Genomic DNA, 14361 nt, shown 5'->3' with positions numbered 1-14361 from the left:
ACGAAGGCTCTGTTCACAAGGAGTTTCTGAAAATGCCTTCTTATGTTCGAAAGCCCTACCGCTCTTGGGTGCCCACGCAGCCTGCTTACATTCGCGGTTTCTCCTTGACCATTCGGTCTATTATGCTGATTTATGAGCACCTGACATCTGAGTATGGTTTCAGATACCCTCTGACTCGCCATCTCAACCAAGATGCACGCGAAAACACATTCTCCGTAATAAGGTCAAAGTTGGGTGCGAACGCCAATTCCTCTTGCCGGCAGTTTCAGGCAGCCTTTAGGCATCTCCTAGTTAGCAACTTGTTTAAACTGTCTGACAAGAGCAACTGCGAAGAGGACATGGCAACTCTTCTAGCGGCTCTTCCGGTTGGTCTCTCAGCTCCCTCAGCTTCTCTTAGCCTCGCAAGCTCACTTCCACAATGTGCAGCTGACCTCACATCCTGTAGTTATCCCTCTTTATTATCACTTAACAACATTGTTTACTTTGCTGGATGGCTTGTAACAAGGTTTGTCAAATATCATACATGTCAAAACGTGACTCAGCAATGTGAATTGCAAATCAAGAATGCCACTTTTTCTGATGACAGCCAAGTGTTGTTGTATTTGAGTGTGAAAGGAACGGCTGAAGGAGACTTTGGAAGCCTCTCGGTCCCTTCACCTTGCTTTGTTTCTTTCGTTCAAGCTTGTGAGAAGGTTTTTGTGGCGTCAATTGACAGTCTTGTTTTAAAAGAAGGCGTTGGGAAGGCGTTGTGCATCACTCTTCATGAGAATGTCGAAAAGCTGCTGACTCTCTGCAGTGAGGATGTCTATGACGATTTATTTGCTTTGTTTGCAAGGGTGGGGCTTCATTGGTTCGCCCGTAAAAAGAATACTGAGCTCCTTAATGCAGCTGTGAGACGCAAAACCAAGCAACAAGTCCAGAGGCTGTGCAGATGAGACACCGCTTGCGTTATGCCCACAGGAAGTCCCTTTAGTTTGTTTTACGTGTTGCATTCAACGATCACCCTGTGCATTATTGAGGAGTGTGTGAGAACAAGTGTTGACCTCGATGTTTTCTTGTGCAGTGTGCCGACTTGAAACGTAAACCTGGATTAGTGTTTGGTTGTGTGAGGTATACAAAAGTATATCAAACTGCGATGAAAGGTAAATCAGTGAGTGAGTATGGTGCTAACAATTTGCCACAGAGCGAATTATTATCCTTTTTCTAATGCTTTCTTTCCTGTCATTTTGTGGCAGTTTCCTGCGTCCTAACGCTCACATAGACAGCCAAGCTGTGGAGCACAATATGCTTGTGGCGAGCGCATATGCTATAACGAAACTTCTCAATTTTCAATCTCTTGAAGCATTAATTCATATGGACATTCAAATGCAAAAGACAGGCATAGCTCCGACCTTGCCCGCACTTCCACTTGTGATTGATATAGTTAAATCTAGTTACGAGCTCTCAACGTGAACAGTGCAAGATAAATGCGTGAACGTGCCTCCTGTTGAGAGTATTAAATGCGCGCATAGAGTTGTCCAGACCTTTTTCACTTCGTTTTTAACGCTATATCTATCTTCAAGTGTTCAGTTGTGGTGTTGTAAGTTTGTATATAATAAATTGCGTAAACCAAACTTGTGCCTTTTTTGCCTTTCTTGGCGAACAAGCCGTTGTTACAATAATAAGTACGCCTTCATAGGCGTGCTGTAACACACTGCTTAGTTAAAGAAGATAGTAACTTATTGGTGGTTCCCAGAACTGATAAAAAACTGGTTCTTCTGGAAGGGGGATTACATGGGAATGATTGATACAAACAAGGTTGGCTATTACGCGTGAAGCAAGGCTTGAAGGACGGTAGCAGGCGTGTAGAACATCTGAAAAACTTTAAATTTCGCGCCACCGGCGAAAATTATTTAAATTTTGCGCCAAAAACAATTGTGACGTCACAATCTTGAGAAAAATGCGTCATATCATGTTTCTTTTTTTTTTTTAATAAATCGCCACTTCCTGTACGTCACGGGCGAGCATGACTAATGACAATGCCGCGCAACTAACAGATGGCGCTGCGCCCCATGAGCAGCCATCTTTGCGCCTATGGGCTTCTATGGAAGCTTCGCTACCATCCATACATATACCTTGGAGCTACACCGAGCCGATGGTCCCTCGAATTTTCTTATACATTGACATTGAACTAGATGTTCACTTGTTTCCAAGTTAATTGAGACGTCCGAGAGCCAGAATGCTTGAGTGGTGGCGTCGTTGTTTTTTTGCCGCGGCCGCAGTGGGACAAATGCAAAAGACAGGCATAGCTCCGACCTTGCCCGCACTTCCACTTGTGATTGATATAGTTAAATCTAGTTACGAGCTCTCAACGTGAACAGTGCAAGATAAATGCGTGAACGTGCCTCCTGTTGAGAGTATTAAATGCGCGCATAGAGTTGTCCAGACCTTTTTCACTTCGTTTTTAACGCTATATCTATCTTCAAGTGTTCAGTTGTGGTGTTGTAAGTTTGTATATAATAAATTGCGTAAACCAAACTTGTGCCTTTTTTGCCTTTCTTGGCGAACAAGCCGTTGTTACAATAATAAGTACGCCTTCATAGGCGTGCTGTAACACACTGCTTAGTTAAAGAAGATAGTAACTTATTGGTGGTTCCCAGAACTGATAAAAAACTGGTTCTTCTGGAAGGGGGATTACATGGGAATGATTGATACAAACAAGGTTGGCTATTACGCGTGAAGCAAGGCTTGAAGGACGGTAGCAGGCGTGTAGAACATCTGAAAAACTTTAAATTTCGCGCCACCGGCGAAAATTATTTAAATTTTGCGCCAAAAACAATTGTGACGTCACAATCTTGAGAAAAATGCGTCATATCATGTTTCTTTTTTTTTTTTTAATAAATCGCCACTTCCTGTACGTCACGGGCGAGCATGACTAATGACAATGCCGCGCAACTAACAGATGGCGCTGCGCCCCATGAGCAGCCATCTTTGCGCCTATGGGCTTCTATGGAAGCTTCGCTACCATCCATACATATACCTTGGAGCTACACCGAGCCGATGGTCCCTCGAATTTTCTTATACATTGACATTGAACTAGATGTTCACTTGTTTCCAAGTTAATTGAGACGTCCGAGAGCCAGAATGCTTGAGTGGTGGCGTCGTTGTTTTTTTGCCGCGGCCGCAGTGGGACCACCGCGTGAACGGCAGTGGGTTTACGCGTTCACGAAGACGAAGAAGCAGACGACGACGAAGCAGACGACAAAGCGATTCTAAAGCGATAAGACGACTGGAACTGCTTTCTTGCGCTTGCTGACAAACGAAGGCATCACAAACAACACAATCTTATGAAGTACAGACATATGCAAGATAATCAAGCTGATAGCGGGGCATGCCTAACGATAATCTATGATGATGTACGCGCAGCCCTATGTAGCCGGGAAGCCGGAAAGGGATGACTGCAAGTAGCATGGCGGCGGCACCACTTCCGGAATGCGCACGCCGGCGCAGTTCGCTTGGTGACATCGGTCTATTCCAGACGCACGAGAACAGCACAAATATAAAAACAAATACTACGATAGAAAGACTGGCGTCCATTCGAGCCATTCTACGAAGTGCTGTTTGGGGAAGCAAACGCGTGGCTGGGAACCGCAGTGAAGCGGCTTGTTTTATTGGCTTTGAAATATGTAGGACTTGAGCGCTTACATTCTACTAAGAGATTCATTCCCTGAGCCGTTTAAAATACTTTCGGAGGTATGCTGAGAAAAAATAAAAATGGTGGGAATATTGCTTAGTGCTTGCGTGCTCATCGAGAAAATCTGCATCCTCAAAACGACGAGTATAAAAGGCGGAAGAGCACTGCACCGAGTTAGTGAAGGGGGCAGTGTGCGTCCATAGGGATGTTTGTGTCTTTTGTATATGTTCTCCCCGTATTGGGGGGGGGGGGGGGGGGGGGGTGTACTGTATCGTATGTAGTGGCACGCTAAGTGTATGTGTGTGTATAATCGAGATGAGTAAATCGCAATAGTAGAGTAAAACACTTCTAACACGATGCGTTAAGGAGTTCGTGTCGAAGAAAAGCCGGTGTAGGTGGCGTGACGGAAAAATCGAGATTGGTCGATAGGGTCATGACGTCACAGCCACATACCCTCGCGCGAAAATTTCAAACCACCCACAACGCTCACGTGAAACGTGACGTCACGCATGGAATGAGAGTGAATAAAACATTGCATGTAATGTGAATTAAAGGTCGCCGCATGTCTGAAATGATTTCACTTTACAAAGTAATTTATTTGCCTAAAAAAAAAAAGATTTGAAAAATTAGGCGGGATTCGTCTCTTGCGGGGCACGCTAGGGGGGGAGGGGGGGGAGCGAGTCGAGTGGGACGACCGAGTAAGCTTTCGTGCGGCGCGTCCGTGCAACACCTCCTTGAAGAGAAGGGCGTAGAGCTCCGAGTGGTCACATCACAACGTCGGAGAAGGAAGGCCATGGCGCAACTACGTGAGAAAATATCTGGTATCGACGTGAAAAAAAATGTTATTTTGTCGAGTAGCGCGATGGTGTTTGTGGGCGTTTATCCGACATTAATATGCGTTTTAGAGGCCCAGTCTTATACAATTTATTACATATTGTCAGGAATGAAGAGGTAATGAAACAAAGAATAACTGTGGAAACTGAAACGTTTAATGGGGCGAACTTGTGCCCAAAAATAAAAAAAGGAAACAAAAATATAACAACAGAGCGTCGCGGGCAAAGAAGGCGGCGAAGCAGCAGGATCAAACGCTGAGGCGAAACATGCTTTGGCTTGCCACGCGAAGCATCTTATGTACACGGGTGGGCTTCTGGAATGATCGACATAGAAGGCTGGACGCGTAGAACATTCGGACCTCGAACACGCCCACCAGGATTCTTGAATTTACCAGAACACTAAATTGCAGTAGTAAACAAAAGATGCGTCTCTCCCAGGAATCGAACCCTGGCTGTTCTCGTGGAAAGCAGGCACTATAACCGTTAGGCCACGCGCGTGCTGCCTGCTTGGCCAGCTGCGCGCGCGGCATCACTCCCCCCTTTAAAAAGTTCACCGCCCCGATGCGTCACAAAACAAAACAAGGCAAATAAGAAGAACGGTAAACTAAAGAGTCATTTGGAACACATAAGGTCCACAGTCCTATCGACCGTAGGACGGCTTCAGGCGCACGAAGTGGACGACTTCAGGTCGTGGTGGCGGCCTGATGATATTTTTGTTCCGTCGGGCATCACCTCGTAGTTCAGATCTCGGAGTCGACGAAGTACCTTGTAGGGTGAGAAATACCTTTTCAGGAGTTTCTCGCTGAGACCACGGCGACAAATCGGAGTCCAGACCCATACCCGGTCTCCGAGCTGGAAATGGACGTCCCGAAGGCGAAGGTTGTAGCGGCCAGTGTCGACGCATTGCTGGGCTTTAATCCGGAGTCTGGCGAGCTGACGGACTTCTGCCCGTTGGGCAACCACCTGGGCGTCGTCGCTTCCGTCGACAGCCGGTTCGTAGGGTAACATCGCGTCCAGCATCGTCACTACTTTGCGACCATGAGCCAGTTGAAAGAGTGTCACCCCGGTGGTCTCTTGCACGGCCGTGTTGCAGGCAAATGTGACGTACGGCAACACTTCGTCCCATGTCTTGTGCTTAACGTCGACGTACATCGAGATCATGTCGGCGATGGTCTTGTTGAGTTCCTCTGTCAGCCCGTTCAAGTGCGGGTGGTACGCCGTGGTGCGACGATGGCTGGTGTGGCTGAGACGAAGGACTTCTTGCGTCAGCTGGGCCATGAATGATCATCCATGGTCTGAGATCAGAACTTCGGGAGCGCCGTGCCGGAGGACGATGGACTCGATGAAAAACTTTGCACCTTCTCAGCAGTCCCTGCAGGAAGGGCTTTCGTTTCGGCGTATCGCGTGAGATAATCTGTGGCGACGATGATCCAGCGGTTCCCCGAAGTCGACGGCGGGAAAGGGCAAAGTAGATCCATTCCGATCTGCTGGAAAGGTGCAGTTGGAGAAGAAATTGGCTCCGGAGTCAGGCCGGCCTCGTGAGAGGTTTTTTGCGTCGCTGGCACTCGTGGCATGATCGTGTGTATAGGTGGACGGTCTTGTGGATCTCGGGCCAGTAATACTTTTCACGAATACGGGCCAGTGTCCGGCTGTAACCAAGGTGTCTGGACGTCGGGTCGTCGTGGCAGGCTTGGAAGATCTCCTCTCGAAGGTCGGCCGGGATTACTAGCAGCCACGATAAGTTGTTGTCCCTGAAGTTCTCTTTGTAGAGTACACCTTGTCGCATGACGAAGGTCGACAGGGCTCGTGAGAAAACACGTGGCATGGTACTCCCACACCCTTCCAGATGCTCTATTAGAGCGCAGCTCGGGCGCTCGAGACAGGCAGTAGGCGTTGCTGTGCTTGCGGTCTGACTTGTAGTCCACAGTTATGTTGAACTCTTGTAGTCGGAGACTCCATCCAGCGACGCGTCCTGACGGGTCCTTGAGGTTGGCAAGCCAGCAGAGCGAATGGTGGTTTGTGAAAGTGCAGAACGGGTTCCCGTACAAGTACGGACGAAACTTCGTGATTGCCCAGACGACCGCAAGGCATTCTTTCCCAGTCGTGGAGTAATTTTTCTCCACCTTGAACAGTGTCCGACTTGCGTAGGCGATGACTCGCTCGGTGCCTTCTTGTAGTTGAACCAGTACCGCGCCCAGTCCTGCATTACTTGCGTCCGTTTAAATCTCGGTTTCTGAATCCTGATCGAAAAGTCTAAGAACAGGAGTAGTCTGGAGACGTCGCTTCAGCTCGTCGAATGCCTGCTGCTGCTCTTCGGCCCAATCGAACGTCTTGGCGTCCTTCTTGAGGTTTTTGAGCGGTGCAGAAATCCTCGCAAAATCCCGATCGAAGCGCCGATAGTAGGCACATAGTCCAAGAAACCTGCGCACGGCCTTCTTGTGTCTCGGCGCACGGCCTTCTTGTCTGTCGGTGTCTTGTCTTACAGAAAGTCCATGCGCTGGAAATGCTACGACAGCACGAGTCTTCTCTGGGTCCGAAAGAGCGCTTTTGTTACTAACCACGTGACCTAGGAACTTCAGTTCGTCATAAGCGAAGCGACACTTTAACGGTTTGAGGGTGAGTCCGGCGGTCCGTATGGCTGGGGAAACAGCTCGGAGTCGTCCCAAGTGCTCGTCAAAGTCGTCGGAAAAGAGTACCACGTCGTCGAGTTAAACGAGACAGCTCTGCCACTTCAGTCCTGCCAGTACGGTGTCCATGACACGCTGGAACGTTGCTGGCGCCGTGCATAGGCCGAAAGGCATCACCTTAAACTCGTACAGGCCATCCGACGTGACGAAAGCTGCCTTCTCACGGTCCCGTTCGTCGACTTCGATTTGCCAGCAGCCGCTCTTCAGGTCCATCGATGAAAAGTATCAAGAGTGGCGCAGCCGGTCTAACGTGTCGTCCATGCGGAGGAGTGGATAGACGTCTCCCTTCATTACCGCGTTCAGCTGCCGGTAGTCCACACTGAACCCAAGCGTTCCGTCCTTCTTCTTAACCAGCACGACTGGAGAGGTCCACGGACTGCTTGAGGGCTGGATTATGTCGTCGTTCAGCATCTCTTGAACTTGCTCCTGGATTACCTCCCTTTCTTTTACGGAGACTCTGTACGGGGATCGACGCACAGGGCGCGCGTCGTCCTCGGTAAGGATGCGACGCTTCGCAACGGCGGTTTGGCGCGCCTTTGACGATGTCGCAAAGCAGTCGGTGTATTCGGCGAGGAGGTCGATCAGATGCCGCCTTTTTGGGCCCGGAAGATTAGGGTCGATGTCGAGCTGCGCTGGCGACGTGCTGTCTTGCTGAGGTGGCGAGGATTCTTCAGTAATCGCAGCGATTACGGCGAAGTCCTGGAGTTCCTCGACGTGGCCCACGGCTGCATCTTTCGTGAGATGCGTTTCATTTTGGAAGTTCGTCATGAGGACCACAGTGCAGCCATCCTAAAGTTCAGCTACTCCTCTTGCGATGCCTATTCCTCTTCCCAGGAGCAACTGAAGGTTTCCCTCCAGAAGAACTTCGCCGCGGGTAGCTGCATCGGTCACGACAGTTACGACAACACTTGATCACGGCGCCAGGTTCACGTGGTCGGCAGCGACTCGGGCGGCGGCTGACGCTGTTTGAGGCTTCCCTGAGAGCGGAACAGGAGTACGCAGCGTCAATCTGTTCTCACTAAGGTCGATGACAGCGCCGTATTCACACAGAAAGTCCATGCCGAGAATGACGTCTCTGGCACAGTCTTGTAGAAGACGAATTTCACAGGACACGTCTCGCCGCGGATCTCTACGCGAGCAGTGCATCTTCCGACTGGCGTGATGAGATGTCTCCCGGCGGTCCGTATCTGTGGGCCACCCCACAGCGTCGTCACTTTCCGAAGGCGTTGGGAGAGCCTCCCACTCAAGAGGAAGTAGTCTGCTCCAGTGTCGACGAGAGTCGACGCGTCGTGGCCGTCGAAACCGACGTGTAGGTTATTCTTCACCGTTGCAGGAGCGTCGTTTCGGTCTGTTGTGGTGTTTGAGTGGGGGCCCTCCGACGTTCGTGGAGGATCTTGGCGTCAGTCGTCTTCGGCAACTACACTTCCAGGGGTTGCCGCGCCTAATTTTCCCGGCGAGGAGCGAGGGGCGACAGGCTTTCACGTCGGGGTCGGTGCATCGGCGAAGCTGGACGTCGTGGCGACGGCGACCGGGACACGCGGCGAGCTGCAGGCGGGGGAGACTGAGGTCGTCGGAGGTATTCTTCAATCTCCCGCGGTCTTTCACCGTAGCGTGGATGTGGATCGTTCGGATGGAAGCCACGCAGCCCTATTTGCCGGTAGGGGCAGTGGCGGTAGATATAGTCGGCTCCCCAGCAGTGGTAGCACAGCGGGCGTCAATCGGCCGTCCTCCACACGTCGGTTTTCCTCAGCGATAGTCGTTCCGGACGGACACACTGGACTTCTCCTTCCGGGCGACGAGGATGCAACGGCATTGGTGTGTCTCACCGGGGTGGCGCCGTGGCTTGGCGATTAGCTTGCGGAGGTTGTCGGGCCATGGCGGCGTAGCTCAACGTCGGTTCTTCTGGCGTCGAAGCTCAACGTCGGCTCCTCTGGCGTCGTCGTGTTGATCGGGACTTCAGGTTGGAAGGTTCTGTGAACCTCCTCTCGAACAATCTCGGTGAGCGACCATGAGGATGCGCGATCCGCGGCAATGAGCATCTTGCGGAGTTCTCCCTGGACGATGTCACGGACGATTTCCCAAAGGCCGTCGACACCGGCGGTGTTCAGGTACAGTCGGCAAGATGCGACGGTTGGAGGAGCAGCCACGCTGGCGAGTCGGTGTTAACGGCTTGCTCGGGCCGACAGCGCGCGCTCGATGTTTGTGGCGTCAGCCACAAAACCGTCGACGGTTGTCGGGGGATTGCGTTCAAGTCCCCTGAAAATTTCAGCCTTCACGCCACGCATGAGGACGCGAAGCTTCTTCTCCTCGGCTGCCTCCGGGTCGTACTCGGGCAGATAGGCGCATGAGATCCTCTACGAAGCTGGTCACGCTTTCGTTGGGGCCCTGCACCTTTGTTTGGAGGAGGTCCTCCGCTCGCTTCCGACGGTGGTGGTTGAGGAACGTTCGCTTCAACTCGGTGGTGCAGGACTCCCACGTAGTGAAAAACGCTTCGTTGTTTTCAAACCAGTGCCTCGCAGTTCCTTCAAGCGCGAAGTAGAGATTGTGGAGGCATTGCTCAGTCGTCCATCCGTTGTGGCGGGTTACATGTTCATAGTGTTGCAGCCAGTCTTCAATGTCCTCGTGGACGTCTCCGTGGAAAGCTGTCGCAGTTCTGGGTGCGACGGGCAGGTGTACGACGGCAGAAGCGGCCGGGGTCTGCGCCTCGTTTGGCTACGTCGTTTCTTCGGCTTGGCCTTGGGTGGCAAGGGTCCTGATTCCGGGGGTAGGCCAAGGTTTCGGCGACTTGGCCGAATCTCGGTCTGGTCTTCGTTGGGTCATCGGGGGCTTGGCTTCGGACTTGCACTGCGGGACCTCGGAGGGGAGCGCTGCACGGACATGCGTTACCCCGCACCTCCACCAAAATGTCACGAATTAAGAGGTAACGAAACAAAAAATAACTGGGAAAACTGAAACGTTTAATGGGGCGAACTTTTGCCCAAAAACTAGTAAGCAAAAAAAAAAAAAAAATCAGAGCGTCGCAGGCGTCGAAGGCGGCGAAGCAGCAGGATCGAACGCTGAGACGAAACTGCTTTGGCTAGCCACGCGAAGCATCTTATGTACACGCGTGGGTTTCTGGAATGATCGGCGTAGAAGGCTCGACGCGTAGAAGATTCGGACCTTGAACACGCAACAGGATTCTTGAATTAACCAGAACAGTACATTGCCGTAGTAAGCAAAACATGCGTCGCTCCCAGGAATCGAACCCTGGCATTTCGCGTGGAAGGCAGGCACAATAACCGTCCGGCCACGCGTGCGCTGCCTACTTGGCCAGTTGCGCGCGCGGCAAGATATAATATAAACGTAATATAAAACGCGTTACCAAAGTTGAAAATACCAAATTAGTATTTATGAATATCCCCGTAGCCGCGGGACTACGTGCAGTCACGCAGCTCCCCACACCTTTCGAATGAACCAGCTCCGATGCGGCACCTTCCCTCATATGGGCTCCGATTCCGGTAAATTTACGTTGTGTGTGAGCTGCTGACTGTCTGAAAAGGAACGCTGAAGCATTTCAGAAGGGAAGGAAGCCGAAAAGAAAAATCCAGTCATCGCTGCAGGGAGCGCACACGAGCAAGAGATGGGTCTGTAACGTTAAGCCTTTCGTACCTTACTGCTGCCACTACTCCAACACCTCCTACCCTTGTGTGTGGTTCTTTTGATACTTTTCTTCCCGTCGTTATTCTGTCGTCACCGCAGACTCGGGTAGTTCTTTTGTGTTCGCTTGATACTACTGCATTTATGTGGATTCGCAGAACAAGTCCTGCTACGGTTTGAGTGACATGTGTGGCAACTAGTCAACGATGACACTGTTCGATTATCGATAGACCTTTGTTAGAGTTCGTGTTCAAATGTTTTCGTGACGATTATTCTGGGACGTATGGATACGATCGACAGGACAGAAACAATTTATTTATGGTAAGCAGTGTTGGGCTTTCTTAGTCATATTGGGTACGAGTAAAGTGCTGCAGTCGTTTTTTTCGTCTTTAAATTTCATGACAGAGTCGAATCTCGTTCTTCATCGTTATCCGTGTCCAGTTGCGTCGATATTTGTAACTATGCGTGCTAATATTCTAGTTTTCACTGGAAGGTGAATAACAAGTTTGTGTAATTATTGTAAGTTCGTTGTTTGTGATTATGTGTTTATTTATGCTAATGTTATTTTATTGCCTTTACCGCGTTTACTATAATCTTAACTGTATTAAGGTAACAGGATTATTGTATACAAAATAAGTTATATTTGTTCTAAGGCAGCTCGAGGCCATAAGGAGAAGTAAATTAGTTGTCTGTAAATAGTAAGTTTAGTACCCCTGCCACACAGAAACGTTAATATATTTTCATTAAATGATACAGGATTTAATCACCTCGCGGTCTTGAGTGATTCAACGAGCGTCGCAAGCTGATTTGTTGACCCCATATATTGATTCGATCGAAAGTACATTCATTTTGCCATGTGGCCGGGGTATAATGCAAGAATTCAGTGACTGCACCCGATAACATCGCTTACATGATCGGAAGTGACACTTGTCTAGCCGTGTCCGTGTTCACTACGTCTACCTGATTTTCAACTGTGATCTGTTTTGCTGTGTCCAATCACTGTGTGTCTCGCCATGTTGTCGAAGTATTTCTGTATAAAATATGCATTCCTACAGCAATAATTCCGTGACTCAATGTTTTGTACTTAAAATAATCACAATTTTCTATAGACGTCTTATACGCATACCTCGTGCCATATCGTGCCGATTATTTAGCGGTGTAATATTTTGCTCGTGTAACAAAAATCTTTCTAGACCCGCTGCTATGTGCAGCTTTGATTGTGGCTAATAAGACACGTGTATCTGACTAAAAGCGCGTTACGACGGTGGATCCGCGCGCGTTGCTTTCGCGACGCGCGCCCCCGATGCCCTTCCTTTGCAACGTCACGAGAAGAGCGCTAAGGCCTTCTGTTCTAGGAGGTGTTGGTCTGCGTCAGTTTTGTACACGTTCCTCAAAAAATGGAACGGAAGCTCGTTCCTCGTTCCTTCTGATGTTTGGAACGCGTTCCCGTTACAAGTTCCATATGTGAAAAAGGAACTCGTTCCCGTTACAGTTAAAGAAATAGAACGTATCGTTCCATATACGTTACATTTGTATTTTGACGATTACCATATACAATTAGATCAAACAAATTGGTTTTTGTTGTTTTTTATCTATCCCATCAAATGGCAACATACACATTTGAATGCAGTGATGGAAAGGCACTAATAGAAGACAAGCGGAAGCAGTGTTTCATTTGTTGATACATTCACCTATAAAAATCTCAGCTTTTAACCATATTTTGTGGTGGGCGATTCAGACGAGCCAAATGTACTGTTACCCCACATCGCACGTGCATTTCACAACATCCTCAAGCGTTTCAATCTAACAAAGTCACTTGTTCGAACATAACAACAGTAGCTACTCCATGTTGCTGTCCGCAAGACGAGCAAGTGAATAAGGTAGGGCTGTTGGAAGTTCAGTCTTGAAAAGTACAAGTCCTTCTTCCTGAAGGTTGAACTCGCTGTTCAGTTTGAAGATAGGGAACAAGGGGAGAAGAAATAAAAATTATTTTTTGTGTATATGTTATGCCACCAATATTCGGGATACAAGGGTGCGTTCGATACCGGGTAACCTGCTCTTCTGTTATAACTGTACGTCTATTTGTGGAAGTTCAGTGATGGCTGCAGTCGGTCTTAGGTTTCTTCGTGTACGAGGATTTGTGGAAGCAAAGAAAGTAGCTGAGTTTGAAACGTCTTTCTTTCTGGGTCTTTTCCTCCGAGTAAAAGTTTGGCTTTTTGTAGCGTAGTCTCGGGCGCTGAAAAAAGAATCGATGTCCACTAGCTCTCCTGCACCCGATTGTCATCAAGCGAGTATCACACAAAATTAGCCATAAGGTATGTAACCAAAAAGTTAGTGAAATCCTGCTCTTCGTATAGATGGATATTGTTTTTATACTTTTAGAATTTCCCTTTCAGAAATAAAATACAAATTACTCCACTGGACGAAAAAAAGGAACGCCGTTCCTTTTTCCGTTCCAGTAAAAATGTAACGCGTTCCCGTTCCAGTTCCACCGATACAAAATGGAACGGCGGCGTTCCTTTGTTCCTCCTAAAAGGAACGCGTTCCAGGAACGCCGTTCCTTGAAACGCCGTTCCGTACAACGCTGGTCTGCGTCGAATCTCGGAGGCCATGCGGCAGTTCGACACACTCCGCTAACTACGTCGCTCGCCGCGAGGTGGCGACGCCCTCCTAGGCATCTCAGAGCGACGAGCCGTCAGCGTCGCAGGCATCGCGGATGGATGGTGCCAGTCGCGTCGTCGGGCTTCATCTTGCGTTCACCCGGGCTCCGCGGTCTGTGTGGTTTTCGGCAACCTCCTTGTCTACCGAATTGAGTAGGAGGGGTGGGGTTCGCTGGGAGGTAATTCATTCATTGAGACGTATGTATTTAACTACCAAAGAAGTGGGCCCCACATGCGCCCTGCTGTTCAGAAATTTTTGTTCTCGTTCCGAACTGCATTTTCCTCACCTGCCGCAGCTAATGTGACGCGTTCTGCGTTTTTCCAGCAATAGCTGTTATGGGGTCTTCCCCCATTCAAATTCATGCAGGACGTCCATGTTGTTTCGTGTCTTCATGATGTCTTGCAACATCACAATGCCACTTGGCGACACTGTCACCTGAGATTATAGTGTCACACGACGTCATAATAGCACGCAACTACGCGAGTAGCCGCGTGACATCATGTATCGGGATAGTTTTATGCTTATGGTTTATGGATGCGTGTGTCACTCTCCGAGCAGGCAATGGCGATGGTTCTGTAGTGTCTTTTCTTAGTGCCGAGGGAGACAATCAGGTAACGAACCAAACTGATTAACTTTATTTCACATAACGTAAGCCTCGTGCGTCTGTCTTCTACGCACCGCCATTAAGTGTTCTAGAAGAAGTAGTGCGTAAAGCGAAAGCCGAAGCGCGGTTCCAATGTGCGTGGATGCCGCACGGTGGCGCCCTGGAGAGCGGCACCGTGGACGTCCTGTGGAAATGTACTGAGAAAATCGGTGGCGGGTGCTTTTATTTTTTGCTTTGCAGCCCTTCGTTGCATCGGTCTGCTTAACA

At 49.4% G+C, this 14361-nt stretch overlaps 1 protein-coding gene across 1 annotated transcript; it reads left to right on the top strand.

Annotated features, from left to right (window-relative positions):
* Positions 1 to 247: 247 nt before the first annotated feature.
* Positions 248 to 1515, top strand: LOC115316586. Its single transcript, XM_029975986.4, has one exon. The coding sequence runs from the start codon at positions 339 to 341 to the stop codon at positions 933 to 935; it is 597 nt and encodes a 198-aa protein (XP_029831846.3). The 5' UTR covers positions 248 to 338; the 3' UTR covers positions 936 to 1515.
* The last annotated feature ends 12846 nt before the right edge of the window (positions 1516 to 14361 follow it).

This window comes from Ixodes scapularis, unplaced genomic scaffold (genome assembly GCF_016920785.2).
Source record: "Ixodes scapularis isolate PalLabHiFi unplaced genomic scaffold, ASM1692078v2 PGA_scaffold9__187_contigs__length_104089568, whole genome shotgun sequence".
Classification (NCBI taxonomy): Eukaryota; Metazoa; Arthropoda; class Arachnida; order Ixodida; family Ixodidae; genus Ixodes; species Ixodes scapularis.
This window is presented reverse-complemented; position numbering and strand designations above follow the sequence as displayed.

What these genes read in the sequence shown, in the direction of transcription:
- LOC115316586 (XM_029975986.4), top strand. Translation starts at nt 339, where the DNA reads ATGGCAACTCTTCTAGCGGCTCTTCCGGTTGGTCTCTCAGCTCCCTCA.